The sequence below is a fragment of the Notolepis coatsorum genome (assembly GCF_963971535.1).
Source record: "Notolepis coatsorum genome assembly, chromosome: 2".
In the NCBI taxonomy this organism is placed as follows: Eukaryota; Metazoa; Chordata; class Actinopteri; order Aulopiformes; family Paralepididae; genus Notolepis; species Notolepis coatsorum.
In genome coordinates this window covers 170,615,891-170,642,396 of record NC_140166.1, presented here as the reverse complement: position 1 = coordinate 170,642,396, position 26,506 = coordinate 170,615,891, and the positions used below count along the sequence as shown (strand labels likewise).

General features: G+C 41.5%; 1 protein-coding gene across 2 annotated transcripts in view; it reads left to right on the top strand.

The window, feature by feature from the left end:
- The window catches only part of hdlbpa (high density lipoprotein binding protein a), a 62,442-nt gene extending 36,863 nt beyond the window's left edge, over positions 1-25,579 (top strand). For both annotated transcript variants that reach the window (XM_084308856.1, XM_084308857.1), the window contains exons 17-28: positions 245-463; positions 2,894-3,115; positions 3,610-3,828; positions 9,413-9,551; positions 10,515-10,702; positions 12,028-12,132; positions 12,916-13,050; positions 18,129-18,272; positions 18,690-18,869; positions 20,705-20,821; positions 20,929-21,069; positions 23,976-25,579. In XM_084308856.1, coding sequence (XP_084164982.1) covers positions 245-463; positions 2,894-3,115; positions 3,610-3,828; positions 9,413-9,551; positions 10,515-10,702; positions 12,028-12,132; positions 12,916-13,050; positions 18,129-18,272; positions 18,690-18,869; positions 20,705-20,821; positions 20,929-21,069; positions 23,976-24,065 — 1,899 coding nt within the window. In that variant the 3' untranslated portion in view covers positions 24,066-25,579. The remainder of the gene's footprint in view (positions 1-244; positions 464-2,893; positions 3,116-3,609; positions 3,829-9,412; positions 9,552-10,514; positions 10,703-12,027; positions 12,133-12,915; positions 13,051-18,128; positions 18,273-18,689; positions 18,870-20,704; positions 20,822-20,928; positions 21,070-23,975) is intronic.
- Positions 25,580-26,506: the final 927 nt, after the last annotated feature.

The following is a 26,506-nucleotide window of genomic DNA, read 5'->3' as shown; positions in this document are numbered from 1 at the left end:
TTTGTTGTTTCCACGGTATCGCCCATGCTTTGGCATATGGGTATGCATTACGACTGAACAATATACAGTGTCTTATTGATATTGCAATATTCATATTGTAATGACTGTAGTATGGGCGTTTCAAAATATATTTATTTCTTTTAAGATGCACATAATAAATTGGAAGGTTTACGATGTAGAAATGTCTGGAATTGGGGTTTTGTTTTCGGGATGACTTTGACATCTCAAACTCTTGGGTGTTTAGGCAAACATCACAGAGTTGGAGGTGTCCATTCCCTCTAAGCTGCACAACTCCCTGATCGGTTCCAAGGGGCGTTTAGTGCGCTCCATCATGGAGGAGTGTGGCGGCATCCACATCCACTTCCCCACGGAGGGTTCTGGCATCGACAAGGTCACAATCAGAGGTCCTGCTGAGGAGGTGGAGAAGGCCAAGCAGCAGCTGCTCGCCCTGGCAGAGGAGAAGGTTGGTTCTCAAGACGCGTGGCTGTTCTTGTGGGGGCGGATGGGTGCAATCTCCAGATCTCATCTCAATGTTTTTGAAGAAGGAACGACAACTGTTGACTCTAAACGCCCACATTAGGGGGAAAAACATTAGTGAGTCTTGAGTAAAAGCATTGCTTCAACATTGTTTACTTGAACGACTGCCCCGTCTGTGAATATTTTAACTTTTTAAAGATCCACAGGGTTCGCACAAGGTCCTTGAAGTGCTTGATTTTTGACAAAAGTCGAGGCCTGGAATTCCTTAAACAGCCCATTTTTTATGAGGTGCTTAAAAAGTCCTTGAAATTCAAATCAACCATTCACATTGAAAGTTGTTCATCCATGATCAAATTGTTCTGAAGAAATTGAATTTTTATTTAAAGTCCGTCAGAAATTGGTTTTAAAAATAGTGCTTAGGAAAGTACTTGAAAGTCCTTGAATAAAATGTTGCAATGTGGGAACCCTGGATCCAGTGAAATAATGTAATTGGGTCATAAATTGCTTATTGTGCACTGTTAATGTCACAAGTCAATTTGTCAGCTTGATTTCTTACGTGTTTTTGTGCACCCTCTCTGAGCACAGCCAACTCTCTCAGTAGCTCAGTGTGGCCTTCTGTTCACTAGACTATTACCGTACTTTTCGGACTATAAGCCGCAGCTCTTTCGACCCTGCGGCTTATATAACGGTGTGGCTAATCTATGGATTTTTACAGCTAACTGGGCGCACTCCCTCAGCTCTGTGACCGTCAGATCAGACTCTTAAATCTGCTGCAGCAGTGCACGCCTTGCCCCTCCTCCTCCCCCTCACATAACCATGTCAACAAACCATTACGGCAAGAGTCTATTGTATGAGCAGCTCAGGGCTCTTTCAACATAACTGAAGCATTAAACAAAATGACCCAGTCAATGAACTATTCACTTTAGTTTATTTATACATGAGGCGTTGTCTAATGTTATCTAGCTACTGATAGCTCCTGATATCAACGTATGATATCATCAGTTTGGCACTCTATTTCGCAGGTGCTGGCTAGCGCTGGCTAACTGGCTATCGTTATGAGAGCTAACGTTGCTACCTATATGTACCTGCCGCTGCTAACGTTGCTACCTATATGTACCTGGCGCTGCTAACTGGCTAACGTTGCTACCTATATGTACCTGGCGCTGCTAACTGGCTAACGTTGCTACGGCGCTGCTAACTGGCTATCGTTATGCGAGCTAACGTTGCTACCTATATGTACCTGGCGCTGCTAACTGGCTAACGTTGCTACCTATATGTACCTGGCGCTGCTAACTGGCTAACGTTGCTACCTATATGTACCTGGCGCTGCTAACTGGCTAACGTTGCTACCTATATGTAGCAACGTATATCTATATGTACCCGGCGCTGCTAACGTTGCTACCTATATGTACCCGGCGCTGCTAACTGGCTAACGTTGTTACCTATATGTACCCGGCGCTGCTAACTGGCTAACGTTGCTACTAGGGATGTCCCGATCACGTTTTTTTGCTCCCGATCAAGTGATTTTGAGTATCTACCGATACCGATATTTCCCGATCCGATCATAAAAAATTAAAATAAAGAAAATTCAACAAACATGACCATGTTCACGTCTTAAACTCATACTGAGGCCTTAATTTTGGTTTTAAATAGCATATCATTCATTTATTTATTGTTACACAGAGCAGAAGAATTTTGCCAAAACAAACCAATAGTATCCAGCTGCAGAACGGCAGAACAGCCACACTCTTTCTTTTGCCGATCCCGATCTTCGGAAAATCACGTGATCGGCCCCGATCGGATCTGGACATCCCTAGTTGCTACCTATATGTACCCGGCGCTGCTAACTGGCTAACGTTGCTACCTATATGTACCTGGCGCTGCTAACTGGCTATTGTTATGAGAGCTAACGTTGCTACTTATATGTACCTGGCGCTGCTAACTGGCTATCGTTATGAGAGCTAACGTTGCTACCTACTGTACCCGGCGCTGCTAACTGGCTATCGTTCCTTAAACAAAAATGTTAATAAATGGGAGCTTCCTCAAACAGCCATCTCTTTCCCGACAATCCCCTCTGTGCACGAACCTTTATGGTAATTAAACATTAAAACACCTGCGGCTTATAGTCCAGTGCGGCTTATATATGTACACATCATTCAATTTAGCTGCTGCGGCTTATATTCAGGTGCGGCTTATAGTGCGAAAAGTACGGTATATGCTCTATTGTTGAGCACTATTGTGTCCTTACACCACTCTGCTAGATTCAGAATAACCCAAGTATATTCTGTAACTGAGTTTGTTGATCTTAAGTCATTTTCACAATAACCGTTCTAACATTTTGGGTAAAAAAACGGTTCAAACACTTCATTGGTTCATTGTACTGAATCTTTTAAAAAACAAACAATCTTTTATCCAGCAAATCAAGAGTCACACGGCTGAGCTGCGCGCCAAGCCAGAGTACCACAAGTTCCTCATCGGCAAAGGTGGCGCAAACATCCGAAAGGTGCGCGACGCGACCGGCGCCAGGATCATCTTCCCCACCGCCGACGACCAAGACCAGGAGCTGATCACCGTGGTCGGCACCGAGGAGGCCGTGCAGGAGGCCCAGAAGGAGCTGGAGGAGCTCATCAGGAGTCTGGTGAGGCACCTAACGGAGACATAGTGAATAGTCAGCCATTTACGACAACCCGGGGTGATATTGGGCCATTGTCAAACAAACTACAATAGTTGATGAATAGGAATAAAGAATATATAATGTAATATTAATAATATCATTTATAATATATCAAGAGATAAATGTAGCAACACTGGTCCAAAGCAAGTCCATTTTGTAATCACTAGTCTTGTTTTTGTTAACTTCTGATCTAATCGACATATACCTTTTTGCTTTGTAAAGATACTGGATGGACAGTAGCCTATTGATTGTAAAATAACTTTTACATTTATCAACAGTGATGATTATATATTAACTTGATCGATGGACCAAGTGATTTTGTTTGCAGATGATTTTGTTATGTGTTTATTGCAATAAGGTTCTTACTTTATTATTATTTTCACAGCAAATAATTTCAGTTTACATTGTTACTTAATGATTATTGTTTGGTTTCACATCCCTGAATGTCTGTCCCTCAGGATAATGTTGTGGAGGATCAGATGCTTGTTGACCCCAAGCACCATCGCTACTTCGTGGCTCGCCGTGGCCAGGTCCTCAGGGACATCGCGGACGAGTACGGCGGTGTGATGGTGAGCTTCCCTCGCACCGCCTCTCAGAGTGACAAGGTCACGCTGAAGGGAGCCAAGGACTGTGTGGAAGCAGCCAAGAAGCGCATGCTGGAGATCATTGAAGACTTGGTGAGTAGACATCATATGCTATTACTAAAGCTGTACATTCACAGGGCTCCAGAGTGCGACCTTTTTAGTCTCATTTTGCGACCAAATATCAGTGCAGTGCGACTGGGTGTTTTCCTTTGTCGCACTGGTGCACCTCCCAGCAGGTCTGTCTGTGTGTGTGTGTGTGTAGCGTCTTTTTCCCGGCCATGTGCGCTCAAAAGAAAAAGAAAAAAAACTCTGCCTTTTGATTGGTTCTACACGTGCATTATGCAAAGACCAGCGCTGATCTGCCTCTGATTGGCTCGATCGTTATTCACTGAATGACGGGATAAACAAAAAAAGCCATGCGTGACTGTGAAACCTGAAACCGTGTCCACTTCTATTGTGCGACACCACATGTTTAGTTTAGTAGCTTGTAATAAAATAAAAATTAAGAGAACAATCATACTGGTTTCTAGGGATGCCCCGATCGGCCAGCGATCGGTATCGGCCGATATTCAGTATAAATATGAGTGAATTCCGATAATGCTTTATTTTCGCCGATCGTGAAAACCGATCTCTGCGGAGTTCTCACTCGCTCTTCTCTCACAGCCACATTCTGCTGCTGCTGCTGCACGTCTTGCCCCTCCTCCCCCCCCCCCCCCTCCCAGATCCATGTCAACAAACCCTTACCACGGCAAGAGTCGAGTGGATGAGCACCTCGGAGCTCCTCTTTCAACATAACAAGCATTAAACAAAATGGCCCAGTCATTCATGAGGCGTTGTCTAATTTTATCTAGCTACTGATGGCTCCTGATATCAACGTCTGATATAATCAGTTTGGTATTCGTTTTTGCAAGTGCTGGCTAGCGTTGGCTAACTAGCTATCGCTCGTGAGCTAACGTTAGCTACCTAGCTAACGTTACTGTTTAAACAAAACTACAGTCAACTATTCACTTTAGTTTAATACATGATGCATTGTCTAACTGGCTAGCTACTGATATCAACAAATGCGCATTTCAGTTTAAGAATGATAGGGATGCCCCGTGCCGATCGGCCAGCATGGGACCGCCGCTCACGTTAGCTCACTGTTTTTGTTTTTAATAATTTTTTTTTTATATCTCTTTCTCTGATTTTTCTCTGTTTTCTCCCTGTCCCAATTTAGTCGTTGTGCCCCCTACCTGGTTGTTGTGCACATGTTCTCCTACTGGTCGGTACAAGGGAACCCTAAAGTATCCGCACGCTTCCTCCGACACGTGCAGCGACAGCCTGTGGCTCTCATTTGGCTCTTCTTACCTGGCAGCGAGGGCTCTCATTGGTTAAGTGTAACGCGTGGGAGGTCACGCTGCCTTCCTCAAGTCCTGCCTCCGCTGAGCAAGCGTCCAGACCTGACATGTAGGTGTCGCTGTCCACAACGGCAGTTTCCCACCCACGGCTTCCCTCCCCCTAACCCAGCCAAACGAGTTAGTATAGCGATCAGCCCAAGCCAAGGCAATGCTGACTCCGGGAGTCGAGACCGCAGTCTCTTGCATTGGTGACGAGCGCAATCTCCGCTACGCCACCTGACCGCCCCCTTAGCTCACTGTTTTAACAAAATGACCCAGTAAACTAAATAGTTCACTTTATTTTAATTAGTGCTGTCAGGCGATTAAAAAAATTTATCTAATTAATTACAGGATTTGTAATTAATTAATCTAATAATCACATTTTAATCGCATAACATTTTATGCCTGATATTCTATAATCATATTTCAAATTGCATGTGTCCGGAGGGCAGAATTCAGTACTGTATCTTCAAAACCTTCTGTTTAATCATCTTCCATCTACCGTATTAATTTGCTTAGATTTTTCAGGTCTGGTCAATTTGAGCATATTGTTATTCACAGTCAAAGATTAAAAAAAAATTATTGATATTCTCATTTGGTTCATTACAATTTACTCAAGCCTAGTAACAGACACAGTATTTCTGACACTGGGAATACATTCCCTGAGATCCATAGATGTCCCTAGAATCGGATACCAAGAACATGCAAATGGCCCATATAAAAAAATGTCTGTAAATGTGTATTCTACGTTCTTATGGAATGAATGAGATAAAAAAAAAATAAAAAAAATTGTAATACATTTTCATAACGCGATAATTTGCTGTGTAATTAATCTAATTAACGCGATAAACGGACAGCCCTTATTTTAATACATGATGCATTGTCTAACGTCATCTAGCCGGCTAGCAGTAGCTACAGATAGCTCCTGATATCAATGTCTTATAACATAATTGACATTATTCGTTTTTGCAGCTGAACATTGAATTAGCCAATCATGCTTCATAACACTGCGATGATGGCAATGCTGAATGTGATTTGACCAAAGCAGAGTATACACACAGACAGTGGAGCTGTTTGCAGATAGCGAGCATTTTGACTTGTTCCGTGGTGGCGATGTCTCGCAGATAATACAACTACAAGTATAATTATATAATATATATTTTATATAAAAAAATCTGCCGATATGGCTCATAGACGATCGGTTATCGGTGGCAAAAAAACGTGATCGGGACATCCCTACTGGTTTCATAATACAAAGTGTATGCAGTGATGCTTTCCCAGCGGAACACAAGCTGCTTAACGTTACAGTGGTATGTTATACACGTTAATTAAGCTATGTAACGTTAGAGCGCAGCTAACGTTAAAGTAGCAGGAGCTGTCGGCCAACAAAGTTTTTTCAACAAATTGATTCACAAAATGGATTGGCATTCAAACGTTATTGAAGCCTCCGCCGTGACCAGTAAGTAGGTACTACTACTCAACCGCAGCAATGTTCACCATGAATTGAAAATGGAGGACCCCGATGCAAACAAGACAAACGTCCCCCTCCGGTCTGCATCCCCCAAACAACTGCGCGTACCGAGCTGCACTGTAACCCACTCTGCACCCAGTCTGCAATCCGCCAAATAAAGCCTTCATTCATTCGCTATGTGCCTAAAGTCAAGACTCTTGCAAAAGAAAAAAAAAAAACCTGCGAGCAAGTCAAGTGAGGCGGGGACGGAAGTAGAGTTGTACCAATACCGGTATCGGAAATGCCTCCAATGCTGGTATCGGCGAGTACGCCGAAAGTGTAGCCTCCGATCCCATGACGTCATTTATCTCCTGCGGAGAGTGATGATTATAAAATGAACGTGTTTTAAAGTGTGATGCTGTTTGTCATTTTAACAGCAGATACACTTTCTTAAATTCCATTTTCCCCGACAGAGCGGTGTGACTGGGAGCTCGGACGGGATGTGTTTTGCTTGCTGGTGTTGTTATAGCATTAGCTGAAAAGCTAGCTAGTTGGAACAACATCCGCTTTAACGTTACATCAAATCAGATGATCGCCTGTCCTTTCTCCAGGACCACACTGTCCGTCTATCAACAATAATGCACCCACGGTGAATCGTATTTAAGTCAAGTAGCTACTGACTAGCGTTAGCTGACTAACGTTATCAAATGCCAATGCGGGGAAGACTAGCTATGTCAGCTAGCTTAGCTTGATAACGGTACCTTGGCTAAAGTTGGTGCTATTCATAATCCAGCAATTATGGCTCCAGACCTGCAAGCAAAGTACAGCAAGTGCCAAAGGATAAGAGTCTGAGGCGGAGTCTCAAAAGAGAATATTGAATATTTATTTTGCATCGAAAATCGCAACATAAACGTTAATACTAGCCAGAGCCTCTGCTACTAACAGACTGGGTAGCAAGTGCAACAACGTCTAACGTCCGTGCGGATCATTGGAGTAGGGTATATCTGCAGTGCCACAGCCCCATACTCATTGATTAATGATACTAATACTAATCTATACAATCACCTGTTGTTGAATAAATACAATTACTTTCTAGTTATTACTAAAAAACAGTATATATAAAACGGTATGTAGCTGTAAAAAAATAAATAAAAAAAGTATAACTTATATAATATATACTTTTTAATTTTTTTAATGTATGCACTGGTATCGGTATCGGCCGATACCCAAAGCTTAGGTATCGGAATCGGATCTGAAAGGAAAAAAGGCGGTTTGGACATTTACGGTGGCCAGTTTCGAATTGCAGCCTCCTGTATGTGGGAGGTTTTGAATGTAGGGATTCACATAATTTTACGGCTGTGGGTAGGGTGTTCCACATTGTTGTGGCATAATTGCGAAATGTGTTTAGTCCCTTGTTTGTGCCGAATCTGGGTTGATGTAGATGTTCACAGAAAGGTAGAGAAACTAACTGTGTTCTAATTTATGCCAATAACGTTCAGGTTTGTGGGAGATGATCCCGAAAAATAAGTAAAATCCACAAGTCGGATGACTTGTGGATGTCTTGAGCTGGGTAGTGTCGTTTTTCAAAATTCCAAAGCCCATCGAAAGCCCTGGGTCTCCTCTCCTCATACGACTACAAACTAAATGGCTAAATTTCCTAGCATCTATATTCGACTAGATTTCCAAAACTCATATTTCACTAAACACTTTAACTTATTGGTAAACAAATGTATTGCTGAAAATATACACGTTGACTGCTGTTTTGACATGGTTCGGGTCTTTACTCTTGGCTACATTTGGGGGGAAAAACACAACATTAATTCATACGGTCTGTAGAGATGGTTTTGTGGCGTGATGTCATTTGCGGTCCACCACCGTTGTTCCACAGCTGTAGGAAACCCACAGGGGAAGTCGGAGGTTTCTTCACTCGTCAACCCCCCCCCTTTCTGTGGAGGATATTAGGGCTGTCGCTAACTATTATTTTGTTGTCGATTTAATCTAAACGATTAATTTACCAGAAAAATCAACAATTGAGTCTATTTGCAATTGAATATTTCAAAATGTTTGACTAGTATCCTCAGGTCACATGGGTAGTTGCCTCTTTGACACAACCTATGGAATACCCAGAGTAGGATATGAGCGGTGGAGTTTATTTATGTCTATAAACCAGCCAGAGATTTTTTTACCAGCCAACAATTATAAATAGCTTTTTAGTATATCCATGAATTATTATATATTGTGTGTTATCGCCACTCCACGCTATGGTAGTGCTTGTGCCAGCACAGGAGATAACCGATTCAAAATGTGTTTTTTCTTTTATATATACCGGTATGTGCTATATACATGTTTAAATCTATCTTCCTTTTGAATAAAATGGGCTCAGGAATCAGGATTGTTAAAGCTAATTATGTCAAAGAGTAGCCTATAGTAAATGTATACACGAGAGGGAGAATAGCTTATAGCAGACTTAATGATTTTACAATATTTTTGCTAATGAGATATTTATCAACTATCCAATTATTTGAAGTAGCGTTGCACTATAAAAACTAACTGAACGTACAGAGGGAGGGAGATGGGCTCAGCCCCCCCCCCCCCTTTCCTCACTAGCAGCTAACGTTAGTTACGGTTTTTACCGCAACGTGGGCATACAGGGAATGGTATAAAGTGTGTTCAGCCTCTTCTCCTCGCATGTCTTCCCTCACTTCCCCTGTGAAGTGTCACTGAGGAATCGAGGATGAGACGCGAGCATGCATCTCTAAACCTTTGGAATGGACCCTGTGTGTCCTCGTTGTCATAGTAGATGGTAGGTAAACTAGGTGACTGACGGTGACTCTTTGTGGAATTCTTCCAGGATGCTCAAGTGACCATTGAGTGCGTCATCGCTCAGAAGTTCCACCGTTCCATCATGGGTCCCAAGGGCTCCCGGATCCAGCAGATCACCAGAGATCACAGTGTGCAGATCAAGTTCCCAGACCGCGAGGACCCTCAAGGTAAGGGTACAATTGACCCTTCTCAAACCCTGCCCTCTTTTCTTGATCCGCCAATCACAACTGTGATCCAATCCTCTGGACAAAGTAAGTGTCTTACTTAGAGATGTCCAATATTATCGGCCTACCGATAATAAAGACAAGATTATGTACTTGCATACAAGTAAATAAAATGCTAAATTACAGTAGCAATAGTATACAAGGAAAATTACAATAAATAAGGGAGAGAGGAAAAAGGGAGAGAGAACCAGAGGGAGAGAAGAAAAGGGGCGATGCACAGATAATGTTTACATTATCTTTATTATTATGTTAATTCCATGAATTCCACAAGATATATGCAATGTTGGTTACCTGAAATAATTTCGTATTTTTTTGGGGTGGGTAAACCCTGCATATATCTGTATCGGTTTATATCGTAAATTAAGAGTTGGACAATATCGGTAAAAAAGCCAATATCTAACATCCCTAGTCTTACTGTATTGTAGGGCTGACCCTGATTTAGTCGACTAATCGATCGAAAGGAGCCGTAGTTGACTGACAACCTTAGTCGAATGCAAAAAAAATATGTATGATTCTTTCCAAAAGCAAAGGGGCCTAGAAGCGTGGCTAACGCTAATGGCGCGCATACCAGTGAGGCTAACTGCCTAAGAAAATGGGCACAGAAAGAGGATTTCACCCATCTAATGAACACACTAGACTAGATAAATATCAAGATATATCCATCAGTGGACCAATTTTATGCTTTTGCAGAGGACAAGAAGCATTCAGTCGACTACTTCAGACATTAAGCACCCCCACAGCCCAAATGGAATGATAAAAACAAAAGAAATTATATATATATTATTTTTCTTTTGCATCTGCAAATTTCTGCCAACCAAAGTCGACTATCCAAATCCTTAGTCGGGGACAGCCCTACTGTATTTTGTCTTTGATTTTCTGATCAACTTCTTTTTGTGTCTGTTCCAGCCGCACCCCCTGCCGAGGCCCCCGTGCAGGAGAACGGAGAGGCCAACGGTGAAGTGAAGGAGCCTCTGGAGCCCGTGGAGCCTCTGGAGCCTGTGGAGCCCGTGGATCCAGCTGCTCCAAAGAAGTGTGATGTCATTGTGCTCTCTGGACGCAAGGAGCGCTGCGAGGCCGCCGTGGAGGCGCTGAAGGTACAGGATGTCCTTTTAATCGCACAGCCTACTAATAAAAGAATAATCCAGTTTAAATTATGATTCTTGGCTTCCCGCGATCATAAACGAGGTATTGGAGAGGAAACCATAATTTAGTAGGTTGTGGAAGTGAGTGCACTACAACATAGCTGGTGATATTTATTTTTAGTTCAGTCATTGTTTTTAAAAGAAACGCCAGTGTTAAGAGTTAAATAAATGCATACAATGTTCTCAAATCGATGAGTAATCATATTTTCAGTAATTGTGATTTCAATAGTAAAAATAATCGTGCTTATGATTTTTGCCTATTAGAAAGTCCTTACTCGTTGCTATTCGCTCATTAACACTTTAATCGCCGGAGACGCTGTTCAGCGTCTTTCCCCGCCATGCTTATTCTGCCGAAGACGCTGGACAGCGTCTTTGATATCAATATTTCAAAAATATGTGATCGAAATCATATTTCTCCCCGGAGACATTATATGTACTGGTGAGCCCCTCTCAATTCTCCAACGGTTCAAGAGTGCCATCTGGTGGCCGATCGGCCGCTCGCCCAAACGGGAAGTGATGCGGATGAAGTGGTGCTCACCCATATTTTGTCCGGGCACTCGCTCTCATTAGCAGGACTCCATCTTGACACAATGGATGTCGATCGGTTGCAAATAACTCTATAAACAACATGATTTGGACGTATATACTATTATACAACCTGGAAATGGATCGGATATTTCGACATCCCATAATAGAAAAAATTCTGTTCCACACTAATCTCCCAACGTCGCGAGGAAGCTACGGTGAGTTTCAGCGTTATTTTTTAATGTCTTCGATACTAACTGCTCTAATGATCATATCATCCACACTAGATGAATGATATAACGTTGCCCACGGAATTATAAACGACCCCCCCCCCCATCCGGTCAACATCGGATCATACGTAGTAACTCCTAGAAGCACGTCCAGTTGAAATTTTTTATCTCGCACCGATTCCTACCAAACTGTATTTGATCATCAATATAATGCATTTAGGGCTATAAATCAAGTTCTGGAGAAAGCTGCAGAAAATGATAAAAACATACTTATACTTTAGACCGTATTTTAGTATGAATATGTGAATGAAAAAGTATAACGTTGCTACACCCTGAACAATAGATATAGGACGTTGAATGGGCCATAGTAATGTCAATTTAGCAATACAATTTAAAAAGTTATAGCCCTGCAAAGAAGGGGAACTTCTCCATGTTAAATAGGGCTGGCGAGGGATGGTAAATTATGAATTTAACCCCGGCGATCAAAGTGTTAATAGTGTCTTTCTCTTTCTTTTTAAATAGGCTTTGGTACCTGTCACTATCGAGGTGGAAGTGCCTTTTGAGCTTCACCGTTACATCATTGGACAGAAAGGAAGTGGAATTCGCAGGATGATGGATGAGTTTGAGGTTTGCATTATTAAGATACTTGTGTTTTTGTTGTGTCGGGTTGCACAATCCATGACTCGTCGACCAAGATTTTGTTCATAGATCCACCCCCTCCCCAATACTGACTTGAGTTACTTTCTGAAGGACGCAACCCTCTTTGCGCCGCTCCTGTGCCTCAAATAGATCCGCTATCAGCTCTATCTTTCAAAATGTTCAGTTGCTATCAGCTCTCTTACATTTTTCTAAATGTTCAGTTGCTATTGCATGCACTCATCTGTGTTTCACTACACACATGAGTGCATGCTTACCAACTGTCCGTCTACTACTATCACCGACATCTAAGAAGGGAGAAACCCCCTTGAACGGCCCTTCTAAGGTTTCTCTCCTCCACACTGCCTGTGGTGCATTTTTTCCTATTGCTAGGTTTTAGTGAGTTTTTCCTTACCTTCGCGTGGGGTATGTCTGGGAGTGTTTGCATTCATTTATTTTGCATTTATTTTAAATTTGTTGGACCTTATGGTGTTCTTCTTTTGTTCTTGGCTTATTGTTATGTTTCTTCTTGACTTGTTTAAAGAAGACGTGTCTGGCCCATGGGGACATTAACGTGTGTTGTCGGGCCTTACAATTTCAAATTTATTTGTAAGAACACTAAAGAGGTCCTGCTGTGGATTTTATGTGGAAACTATTTTACAGATTTGTTTATTCTCAGTCTTGGGACAGCCCTAGTGCACTAGGATTGGTGCTTCTGTTTAATCGTATTGTTTTGTGATGGGCCCGTTATTAAAAACCATGTTTCTGCCCCAGGTTAATATTCAAGTGCCTGCTCCTGACCTGCAGTCCGACATCATCTTCATCACTGGCCTCGTCACCCACCTGGACCGTGCCAAGGAGGGCCTCCTGGAGCGCGTCAAGGACCTGCAGGCTGAGCAGGAGGATCGGGTTCGTGTTCAGTCATTTTAAAGATCCAGTACAATGAATCTTTTGAATTCATAAGATGCTTATTGTGGTGTGTTATGTTATAAGTGTTTTAGGTTACCCGCCCCTCTCTCTGAGCAGAGCCAGGCCTTCTGTTCACTAGAGTCAAAAATAGATTCTTCACACTATTTTTCAAGGTAGTGGGTTTATACGTTTCCCCTTATTCAATTGATCTGACATTTGAGGAGGGCACAGTTGAGCATAATTAAAATATCTACTTTTGACTAAACTAGTCGTCATGGTTACTATACCTAATACAATTTAATCTCTACTTGTTTCCGTGGTAACTACTACATAATATAACCACATGCCTCGGCATTTGAGGACCAGTCACGACTCAGGAGCGACCGCTGCTGAGCGGATGGCGTTATGAAACCAAAATGGTCAAAACGACAAACGGAATACACTATTGGAATTATATACTCATGATTACCGGACTTAACTGTAGTTTTCATATTTTGAACCGTTTTTCATAGCTACATGAAAACAAAGATGGCCAAGAAAACGATGAATGATGCAAAGTAGTTGTGCTCTTGTGATTGGTTAAAGATTGCAGAGGCATATCGGAACGTGTAAAGATTAGGATATAAAAATCACTCAAAGATTACATAAGTTAAAACATTTACCGTTACCTTTTTTTTTTTAATTATTATTGGTTGTAACTGTATAATAATTTATACCTCTGGCAAATAGTATAACCCTACACAATACGGTTTTGCTGTAATACGTCTACTTAGTTTTGATCTTCAATGGGTGGCTACACACACCTCACTCCCCAGGTCTATATAGATGCTTGATTGTTAAGGACTCAGTGTCCTTACACCACTAGGATAGATTTGACTGATGGGCCAATCAGACATAGTGGGATTGACTGATGGGCCAATCAGACATAGTGTGATTGACTGATGGGCAAATCAGACTAACCAGTGTATATTATGTAATATCTGCAAGGAAGCAGATTGGATTTCTGAAATGGTTTGATTATGTTGATATCCGGGGGGATGGTGATCAAAGGGCTTTAGTCATCATTTTCACAACAGTTCTAACATTTTGGATAATTTTACAAACAGACCTTCTGTTAAAAAATGCAACACTGAAAAACGTGCTTTTCATTATACTGAATATTTAATTATTTTAACGTCTATTTAACCAGACAACACATTTCTATTTATAATGGAGGCCTGGTAGTAAGTCAGAAAATCCTCCCATTAGTTTACTGAACATGCTATACATTAGGAAAAACCCATCTGAAAAATGGGTAGAATGAATGCTACCCCTCCTGGTCAGTTGGGATGGGTACCGAATCTGGTGCTTTTAACCTCTTAACTGGCACCGACCCGGCCAGTTTTAATCAGGCTTGCGTTGGTGATTTCAAAGCTGGTTGCACGCATGTGCATAAATGTTCCCTCGCGTACGCACAGACTAAAGACACTGCCTAATTGCCTCTACGAATGGAATGTAACACATTTCATTCACAAGTTGTGTGAATGTATCTAAGAACGTATATGAACACACCTGACGACCTGAGCTATTGATATGCAAAGTAGCCAGGTGGATACTTCACGAGTTGGCGCATCAGTCGAGTGCAGCGCATTCCTGTGTGCACGACACGTGCGTTGCTCATGGGACGGGGTTGCACGCACCTCTGATTTTAATACAATATATGGATCGAATTAAAGCCCTAATTGTTTCCTGTCGATTGCCCTTTCAGGCAACAAAATCGGACTTTCTATTTTTTTTCAAATACCACTTCCGAGCCTCTACCCCTTTCAATCATTTGGCAATCTCAAAGATTATTGGACAGGGTTGTAACTAGGGATGGGTATCGTTAGGATTTTATCGATACTGCTTTACGGTTCGGTACTTTATCGATACTCTTATCGGTTCTTTTATATTATTATAAAAAAATTATACATTTATTTATTTGAACGGCTTAAGGCTATATCTGTACTTGATGTTTGTTTGTTGTGTTGCATATTTGAAATAAACTTCAATCAAATCAAACCCCCCCTCTTAAAAACAAAAACCTGTGTTTAACCTAGCCATCTATAAAACATCATGCTAAAACTGTGAAACAAATGTCCTACTCCCCTAAAAGAAATACATAGCAAACATGACTCGGTTATCCAATAGTGCTGCTGCTTTTTATTTTGTTAATCTTTTAGTTAATAAGACTAAAAGACTGGGTGCTCCAGTAGCACACCATGTTACCGCGCTCGCGCGGGACTCCGTGCTGCGTCATGGATCTGGTTGACTCCGAGTTCGATTCCCGGACCCGCCGTCATTTGCCGAATGTCTCCCCCTGCTCTCTCTCCCGTTTCACCCTGCAACTGTCGGTCATGCTTGACCAGGAAAGCGATAAACGCTAAAAAATAAAGTTTAAAAAAAAAAGACTAAAAGACTACAATATCACTAGAGCGATTTCATGACGGCTTCCTGTCCTCGCGTTTAACGTTACATTTTCAACAACAGATTGCTGCTAATTAAACACTTCATGGAAACGGAGTAACGTTATGTCGAGTTCATACATGTAGTATGAACTCGACATAAAGTTAGCGTTACTCCGTGTCCACTGTTGCGTCGCAGATGGATGGTACACCCTGTTAGCTCCATAGCTAATCCGCTCCTAGACTACCGATAACGTCGGAGCTTATCAATACTCAGTTTTTTCTAATTTAGTACCGGTTCCCGTTTAGAACCGGGTTTCGGGGGGCATCCCTAGTTGTAACGAATGAGTGTGGCTTTCCAATGGTACCCCACGTGGGAATTAGCAAATCAGGGATCTAGTTGAAAAGTCACGGGGCAAAACGTTAAGAGAATTCTGTCGATAATTTCTTTTCTCACTTTTTACCAACACCGCTTCTTATCACTCATTTCTGAATGGATTTTTATGAAATTTGGACATGTACTACACAAGACCTCAGGCTATGGACCCAGGGTGTTTTTTTCAGCCATACCAATTTTTTTTGATATACCGGTACTACTTCTGGATATTGCAACTACTACAGAAATACGTGAGCAACAAGTTTTTCTACAACTCAAGTTCAGACCTATGTTACTCTATTTCATTAGCACTAAAAGTGAATTGAAAGTTGAAAGTGAAAGTATAGTATTTTGGTTAAAATAAAAAGAATTATAAAAAAAAAAGTATGCGGTCTTCAAAAACGAACTAAAATGGCCACTTTTGGGGGCGCCTGTTTAGAGGTTAAGGGTATCGACCGAATCACGTCGGTATTTCACGTGAGATCCACCGGTGCCACATTTCGGTACTGCACAAAAAAAAATTTTTATATAAGGTCCGATGACGTCAACGTTTCGTTTACCGCAAAACGAAACCTATGAAGTGTGCCGCATGTTCGCGTCAACGTTCACACGCACAATACACGCATACCTACGATTTGACTTGATTCAACAACAAAGCAGTCGGGGCAATGGCAAGTAGAAAATGGTCGGTTACACTTTACAAAGCTAGATGCAGACGACGCTCGCTGCAATATTATATTATATAAAAGAAACTCTAAATAAACAATAATGATAATAAATTATTTGAAGTTTGGATTAAATTATTATATATTTTTTTTACAACTGAGGTAGGTAGATAAAATGTTTAGAGACTAGGGTACAGTTGGGTAACGATTCACAGGTACCGTATCGGTTCAAATGTGAATGGTACCCAACCCTACTGGTCAGTTGGGGTAGTTGGTATTTGTTCTAAAGCTGATGCTTGCATGCTACAGTAATATATTCTGTCATGGTGAGAAGTAGGGCTGGGCGATATATCGAGTATACTCTATGTATCGCGGCTTGTTCTACATGAGATGTAGTAAGTTATTATATCGTGAACATCGAGTACATGTTGTTGCGGCTGATGAGACTTTAGCGCAGAGCTGTCCTCTCATTTCATTATAGACTCATGACCAGCGCGGACCTTAAATGACATGCAATTGTAATTTCATTAGACAGACCAGCGCGGACCTTTAATGACATGCAATTTAATTGACGCAAGCAATGGGCTAACGTTGGCTGCTAACCAAGTTATCCATGATGACTAGGCTAAGCTAACTAGCGTTAGATGCTAACCCTGGAAAACGCTCAAAGCGGACTCCACAACACTAGTTCCATCATGAGGAAAGGGGGTGGGATATATTGACGACGCTTGACGACAGAAGTTTAAACATAACTTCATATTTATTAGTTATTCGTTTCTATATATCATCCAGTTTCCATCTCCGTGTATTAAACTCTTCCTGTTTACATTCAAGTGTGACATCACCTACGGCGGCCTTAGACTAGCAAAACGCAAACTTAGAACAAAACCCGAGGGGGGGGGGGCTCTCTCTCTCTCTCTCTCTCTATTTATTCAATGATTTAAAGTAGCCAAACGTTACAGTATAAATACTAACTGGATAGTTGATGATATAAACATTTAATTTCATTATCTGAAATATTCTAAAATCATTAAGTCTGCTATAAGCCATTATCCCTTTGTGTGTGATTATTATTTTCTCACAGTAGTGTGTGTGATTATTATTTTCTCACAGTAGTGTGTGTATATATAATGTGTTTGGATAAAGTGGATAGAAAACACAGTACTGTGCAAAAGTCTTTTATATAAATTGTCTTGGATGTAAATAAATTTTTTTATTAGTGTGTCCGTAGACTACTCTTACATACATTACATTTTAAGAGTAAAGCATCTTCATGGTTTAATAATGCAAACATATGTTGCAGGGACTTATTATTATAATCATCATATTGGCGTGACTGTATGCATCAAAGGGTTAAATCAAGCATTTTGTGCTTTAGAGGAAATGTCAAAATATCGCAATATATATCGTGATATGGCCAAAACATATCGCAATATTATTTAGAGGCCATCGCCCAGCTCTAGTGAGAAGTAGTATCTGTAGCATCTCACAAAATCAAGCAACGGCAGAATGAGGGGTAAAAAATATGAAGCCAAAAGGAAGAAAACGGCTTTCAACTCCTTCAGGACTTGAACCCATAATAATTTCTAAATGCTTCCGTCCAAACAAATCCAGGCACTCAGGAGTTTCAAGTTGACCATCACTGTGGACCCCAAGTATCATCCCAAGATCATTGGCCGCAAGGGTGCCATTATTACCAACATCCGCACTGAACATGATGTTAATATCCAGTTCCCAGACAAGAACGACGAGAACCAGGTAAAACTCGAATGCCAACCAGGTATAGTGTAAAACTCACTGTAAACTGATGACGACCAGGTATAGTGTAAAACTCACTGTAAACTGATGACGACCAGGTATAGTGTAAAACTCACTGTAAACTGATGACAACTAGGTATAGTGTAAATCTCACTGTAAACTGATGACAACCAGGTATAGTGTAAAACTCACTGTAAACTGATGACGACCAGGTATAGTGTAAAACTCACTGTAAACTGATGACAACTAGGTATAGTGTAAATCTCACTAAACTGATGACAACCAGGTATAGTGTGAAACTGACTAATTCCTGAGGTAAATACACATCAGATGGCGGGAAGTTACCAGTGTTTTGTCAGTCTCATGTTTCGCTGCATGATTGTGTCACATGACGCTGTTTCTACCGTCTTCCCACAGGATCAGATTACTATCACTGGGTATGAGAACAAAGCCTTAGCTGCACGAGTTGCCATCCAGACTATTGTGGATGAGCTGGAGGAGATGATATCCGAGGACATCACCCTGGACAGCAGGGTTCATGCCCGCATCATCGGAGCCCGTGGCAAGGGCATCCGCAAGATTATGGACGAGTTCAAGGTCGGGCTCTTTTGTATGATTAAAAAAAATATTAGTGCTGTCAATAGATTAAAGAAAATTAAATAATGAATCTCACAATTTTCTGTAATTATATCTAGATTAAAATGGCATTTTTCGACCTAAAACCGAAGCTTGTAACAGATATTTACTTGAGTAAAATCATGGAATTTATGTAAAATCAACACAAAGAAAGTATATTTAGATTCAAAGACTATTTTAATAGCTTTCTTTGAATACAGTGTGTCCCTGTGAAATACAAATGTTAAACATTGACTCAGCTAGACCTCTTTCTTATATCCGCGGCGCTAAAATTGAAGATGTTTCACTCTATAGATTCATCTAGATTAATTTATTTGAATGCTTAAAGCATTAATTGAAAATATATATTTATTTATTACATGGCGTTTTCGCCGAAATGCTTGCTTGTGATTGGTCAATAGCGCTCGTCAGAGGTCCGATATTACTCTATAACGGACCTCTGCCGAACAATAATGGCCGCTGTGCGCAGCTGGACCAATCAAGCCCACTACACACACACTGTATCAGTGCTGCTCAGCATATTCACAGCTGCACTCAGTCATGCAATCAGACCACAGACCTGCCGGCTGCCGATAATAATAATCACTTTATTTGGGCTGACAGAGCCACAGAACAACTGCGTCTGCATTTGATCTCGTCTTGTCGATGAATTAGGTATATTGTTAGTAAGTTAGCCATGTAATACGCGGGATAATGTATAGCCTATACTCGGTCATTGTCGCAAAATAATTGACCTTCACTGACGTTTAAAACACCTCGGCTGCGCCTCTGTGTTCTAAACTCCGTGTCGCTCAATTATTTTGCGACAATGACCTCGTAGCTATACATTATCCCTTACATAATAGGGGTGTAAAGGTACATGTATCCATACCAAACCAAACTAAACCGCTTAAGTGTGTACCGTACCGAACGGATGTGTAGTGTACCGAACGAATAAAACTATGTTAACCACTAACGACCGCCCACCAGGGGCTGTTTTTTTTTCACAATCTTATTATTATTTAAAAAAGAATTCACAAGTCTATTATTAATTTCAATATAGAATATTCGTTGACAGCCCTACAAGTACAATTAGTTACTGCACACTACATCTACCCTGAGTGGAACATGGAAAGCCGAACTTTCCCCCACTGTACCGAAAACCCGTACTGAACCTTGATTTCAAAACCGAGGTACGTACCGAACCGTGGTTTTTGTGTACCGTTACACCCCTAATATATAATAATCTTAACAATGACACATGGTGTCATAAATTCAAAGCTAACTATGGTCTTACATAAAGCGCATTTCCTGTGAGCCACCACTGGGGACGAGAGTGGCTCAGTAGGTTGAGCAGTCGTCTCGTAATTGGAAGCTTCCCTGTTCGATTCCTGCTCCTCCCGGGCAGCGTGTCGAAGTGTCCTCGAGCAAGACACTTAACCCCCAATTGCTCCCGATGAGCAGGTTGGCACCTTGTTGCATTGTTGCCTCCGTCGGTGTGTGAAATGTCAGGAACAAAATTGTAAAGCGCTTTGGGTAAAAGTGATATATAAATGCACCATTTAGGGGCAAAGTGACTAACGGTGAGTGAGTGACTTCTAAAAAGATCATTCTGATATATATTCTCGTATGTATATAGAGAACGTTGTCCTGTGGTGCCTTCTGATATGTATATAGAGAATGTTGTCCTGGGTGGCTTCTGATATGTATATAGAGAATGTTGTCCTGTGGTGCCTTCTGATATGTATATAGAGAACGTTGTCCCGGGGTGGCTAGCATTTTAAGAGGATCAATCATGGTTATCGTCTCTCATCCAGGTTGACCTGCGGTTCCCCCAGAGTGGATCTCCAGACCCAAATCTGGTCACAGTCACCGGCCGCCCTGAGCTCGTGGACGAAGCCATCGACCATCTCCTTAATCTGGAAGAGGAGTTTGTAAGTTACCTGCATTTCAATCTGAGATATTAACTTCAGTTCCACTAGATGCTGTAAGTAGTTATTTACTACAAACCAATCGACACTTAATGCATTTTATTTTTTAGATGGGTGATCGAGTGGAGAACGAGTCGAAGATGGCTTACACGAGGCCCCCTGGAGGTGGTGCATCTTCCAACGAGGAGTCTCGTGGCCCGTCTAAAGGCTTTGTGGTGAGGGAGGCCCCCTGGACCACTGGCAGTGAGAAGGTGAGCCCCTTCTATTCATTTTCAATGTCAACTTTATTTCGATAGCACATTTAAAACCAACCGAAGTTGCACCAAGTGCTTTACAATATAAAAACAGAAATACTAAAAAATACAAGTTTTAGTCAACTACAGGTCTGAACATTTTCACATTCACCCACGGAACTATGTGTTGGGCATAAGGGTTCCGTACGGACAATATTGTTTGTTACTTTCCTGTCTGCAAACGAGTTCCTGCAAGCAAAGCCCAGTAAACAGTGTTTGATGTTAAATAAGTTTAAGTTGATGTTAAATAAACGTTTAGCGTTGTCTTTCGGCATCCCGCCTCCGGCTCCTATTCTTCTGTGCTACAAGAGATTTCGCCAAGATTTTATTTAGTAAACTACATTTTGTGTTGTCGTTTTTACATTGCATTTAGTCACGTTAGTGTCGCATGATCTCTAACACTTTGATTGCCAGCAGGGGGTGCGCTATTTATCGCTTGAGTGCCAGCGCTTTAGTCAATGAGAGGACGGGGATATTTGCGAACGCATAAACTATATCTTAAATTATGGCTATGTGTCTAATACAACCGTCGCTTATCAATGACTTGCTTGCAGTCAACATGTACGAAACGGATTGTTTTTTCATCAGTACATTTCCGTTTTGAATAAGAGTATAGTTTTGAAGATGTCTAGTGATTCCAGAAAAATCTGCGAAAATCGCCCTTTACTGGAATACACAAAACACGTTGTCATTTTTCTGCCTATTTATGAATCGTTTTCAAATAAACGCTAGATTATCGATAGTATGTGTACTTATGCACGCTAGAGAAGCGGGCTGAAATCTATTATCTATGCCCTGCCTGGCACTAACGCCACCAGGGTTTCCGTTAGAAAAAATTGTTGCCGGTCTCCGTGACCTGCAAGATTTCAATCTACCGGACAAATGAGATTAATTCCGGTCATAGTTTATTGAGCTTTAAAACAATTGAATAAAGAATGTCATCCTCAAGGCATGTAGATTTATAATATTATTACTTAAAACTATAGGCTACTTTTGCGTATACAGTCATTAATATATTCCAAATAAAATAAGTCCCTCGATACTCCGTGCTGCTGCTGACTTGAAATAAAATAGACCGCGTATGTGGGCAGTCGGTCCGACACTAAACAGCAGTCTGTTATAATCACATTTTTATGAGCTAACGAATTCCGTTATATTGGACATTTGTATTAATTATATCAAGCGAAGAACTGAGAAATTTTGCAGAGAGACGGCAACATTATCGTGGGTTTGCGTGATGTATATATCCACCTCCCAACGACTTGGTGCTGGTCATAATGTCCGGTGAAAACAACTCCCTCCAAGCACAACTTGACCACCCGAACCGTACCAAAACAGGCCAAAATTAAATAGCCCATGCGACGAACGATTCATTACATTCGTTTCATCGTTGCTCCACCAAGCAGCCGGTCCAACAATGAAAGCTGTTATCAGCGCGAGCCGGCCGCAGTTAGTTTGCAAGAAGCATCCAGCTGCAGACCCGCAGAGCAGCTTTCCAGGTCTGGGGACCGCACTGTGCCAACAAAGCTGGTGGGTTCTGTGGGTCTGCAGCTGCATGCCTTCCGCAAATCCAGCAGCAAGCTCTCGCTGAGCGAAGCAACGACAACAAACGCAATGATTGTTTCGTTCATCGCATAGGCCACCCAACTCCAGCCCATCCAAATACAATTCAAATAATCAAACTGTGCCCAGAGGGAACTATTTTCACCGGACACTATGACCGGAGAGATTAAATATGTCGGACTTCAACAGATTTTGCGGGCCAAATACCGGTAATTACCGGCTAACGGAAACGCTGAACGCCACACACACACACACACACACACACATGAGACACGTTGTGAAATATGTGAAAACATCTGATTACCCCAAGACTGGTAAAATAAAGTCCTTACCTCACATCAGATGTTCTGCAAAAAGATTATTCCAATTCCTGATCGCCATTCCAAATATCGATTGTGTTTATTGATCCAACCTTGAAACTCATAATCCACGCTGCTTCCAGTCCCCTCAATGAAGGCAATAGTCTCGGGTTACATTGCCTCAGAAGTAAAATGTGGAATCCGCCCCCCCCCCATACATTTCCATTGACTCTAATCCAATGGGTGCAATACCATCCGGGAGACGATAGGGGGCGGTATTTGCCCTTTTCGAGGTCAGAGCCAGTCCCAGTCCCAATGATAACGTGAGGCTGGATGGATGAAAAATTTATGGATATCGCTAATAAAAGAAATAACGATTAAATAACGAGATTTCTCATTGTTGGCACACAACGCATGGCGGCCAACAATGAGATTTCTCGTCGTTGGCACTCAATGTGTTAACGTGACGTCTCATCTCGTTAGGGAGAAAAGCTTCATTGACTACCATATTTAGTCAAAATTTCCGTTGGCTAAATTAACACTGCCCACTGCCGCATTGTTCCCGTGCTCATTCTCAACACGGCAGGCTGATGCTAATCCACTTTGTGACTCAAGATTGAAGCTTCAAAGCGTTCGGCTCTAACTAGGGGTGTAACAATGCATTGATCCTAATGTGACGATTCAACGGTATCGATTTGAAAATGTTAGAATCTATTATAATAAAAAAAATAATATATATATATTTTTTTGTGTATTGTTTGTATTGACCTATAGTCCATTCATGCGGAGTGATCAGTTCCCCCAGCCACATTTGTGTATTCAACATTTTTGGGGGAATTAACTGATAGAAAATTGAATCGTGGTCAAATGAAGAGATTTCATGATGCATTGAATCGTTGCCTGAAGAATCATAATCTAATTTAATCGTTGTGAGGTCGCATCGTTACACCCCTAGCTCTAACCGCTGTCGGGAGCTCTAACCCGTTGTCTCGTCTCCTCTAGGCCCCAGATATGAGCAGTTCTGAAGACTTCCCTAGCTTCGGTGCTCCTGTGGCTGCCAAGAGCTCTCCCTGGGGACCCAAGCGCTTCTGAGATGGGCCTCCACTCAACACAATCTTCCACCAGTCATCTTCCCCTCTCTCTCTCTCTTGACCTGGACTGACCGCTGACCCTAAAAAGAAAAGAAAAAAAAATTGAGTTCTGACAAAATCATGCTTCTCTGTCTACTACTCTTGTCTGCTTTGGCAGATTCCATCATGAAGTCTGAAGTGCTTTCAGAAAACTGTAATTGAGCTTTGTACCTGCATTCAATAATGCAATGTCTTCTGCAAAAAAAAACCCGGTATTGTAAGGGATTGCCTGGTTCTTGGGGGTTAAATGTATTTACGGACAGTAAAAAGACCCAAGTTTGATGTTGCTAGACCTAACATTTCATTGTGGTTTGAATTGTTCTACCAAATCCAAAGGTGGTCAGACAACTAGAGACGTTTTCTTAAAAATTTTACTGAGCTGCCCTTCTCTTAGTTGCCTTTTTGTAGGGCGGGGGGCGGGTGAAGGGGTTTAAACACAGCTGGTGACGTGTTCAAACCCGATACTTGACAGGCGCGTCATCCCAGCCGCTTTCAAACGCCTCCCCCCCCCCCCCCCCCCCCCCCCCCTCTCATTCCTCATGTAGCTGAGTGAAACCTTGTCGAGTCTTCAAGCACATTTTTACTGATAGTCTTCTGTCGCATCTATTTCCCCGTTCTTTGCTCGTAACTGTTGCTTAATGTGATTTATGGTCAAGTAGTGGCATGTACCTTGCAGCCTTACAAATCCGGTCAGTAGTTGTTTGAAGAGGTTTCGGCCACTACAGAATGGCACAAACTCAAACTGCCAGATGCGTTGGAGAATCGCGTGGGGACCTGTACCATGTTCTTTCAACACTAGACCCAGAGCTCCAATGTATCAAAAAAACCTCACACTAACTTGTTTAGGAACCTGTTCCACAAATACTTTTTTTTTTTTTTTTTTTTTTTTTAAATTAACATTCAAACAAACTATCACTCGTCCTTTTAACACTCATCAATTGAACACACACAAGAAAAAAAAGAAAAGAGCAGACACCCTGTGCCAATTAACTGTCTAGTGATGTCCTTGTTATTGCTACTCATCCTCAGTATTGGGTCAGTGTCCAGTCCCTTTGTCTTCCAGTTGCTATGCAGATTGTTCTGTTGAAACATAGCAATGGCCCCTTTTTTATCAGCCTTATAACTAGAATGATACAGACCAGGCCAGAGATGATGTTCAAGGTGCGTTCTGGAAGGAGAGCTGCGGGAGGCTCTGTTGACACAAAGTTCTTTTGAGAGCTCTTGGAACATTTGCCTCCAGTTTGTTGCACATGACCTCATGCTCAAGAATTGTCTCGTTTTGCCTGAGAGGGATGTGGTGCATATTTAGCTTGTCAGCTGCTATTAGAAGATTCCAGCATCAGCCTCGTCTTGGTTTTTATCATTCTAGCCTTGTATGAAAGATTATGCAAATACCATAGAGAAAAAAAGCAAACAATTATGGATGACACTGGAAATGAATTGTCCAAAAAGTCAATAAAAATTGAAAATCCTCAATGTTGTGTTTTTTTTTTTTGGCTTGTCCACTTCATGTTTATCAAAGACGATGTATTTATCAATGGTAATTTATAACCACTTGGTCAATTTAAGCTGTGTGCATATTGACCAGAGTTATTCACACAACTGCTTTAGCATGTGAGTCCAGAGCAAATTTTATATGCAGCAGCGAGTGTTTGTTTTAGGTCACAGCCATGGGACTCGTATTGATTTCCTTGATTTTTAAGGAGAATTTGACAAATTCCTCAAAGGTGAAGTGATCTGATTTCAGAGGGGATGTTCAGAATAAATGTTTGAACCCTAGCCCTGTTTCATACAAACACTGAAGCATGATTTTGGTCTACTGTGGAGTTGGTTCTGTTTCAGCAGTTGTTTCAAGGCTCATACAGCTTGGCCCCATTGACTTTGCATTAATTTTGTGGTTAACTAGCCGGAGCTACAGGTCTATCCATTGTCCAGAACAAGTTTCAAGTTTCTTTATTAGTTGTCATACAGAAGTACAGAATACTTTTATACAAAATGCTTCTTTCTGTTACGCTCCAGAGACTGCTAGACAAAAATAGATGAGTATAAAATAAGTATAGCAGTATAAAATAGAAGTCACGTACGTAGACACAAATGTTCAGTATGTACAGTGTTCAGTAGAAGTAACTGAGTTACCATACAATATAGTGCAAAGGAGAAATGGGATGAGGTACAATTTACAGTACGGTGTAATGAGGTATGGGTTGTCGTGCAAATTCTTTACCAATAAATATAAAGTGTGTTTAGGTGTTCTAAAGTGGGTGCTGCAGTGAGTTGTTTGTTTAAAGTGTGTGTGTGCTGTGAGTGCATTTGATGGTTGTTACTTAAGCATTACATCACGCGCAGGAGTGGTTTGTGAACAATAAACCATGCCTAGGGTTCGACCCCCCTAGGCATGGTTTA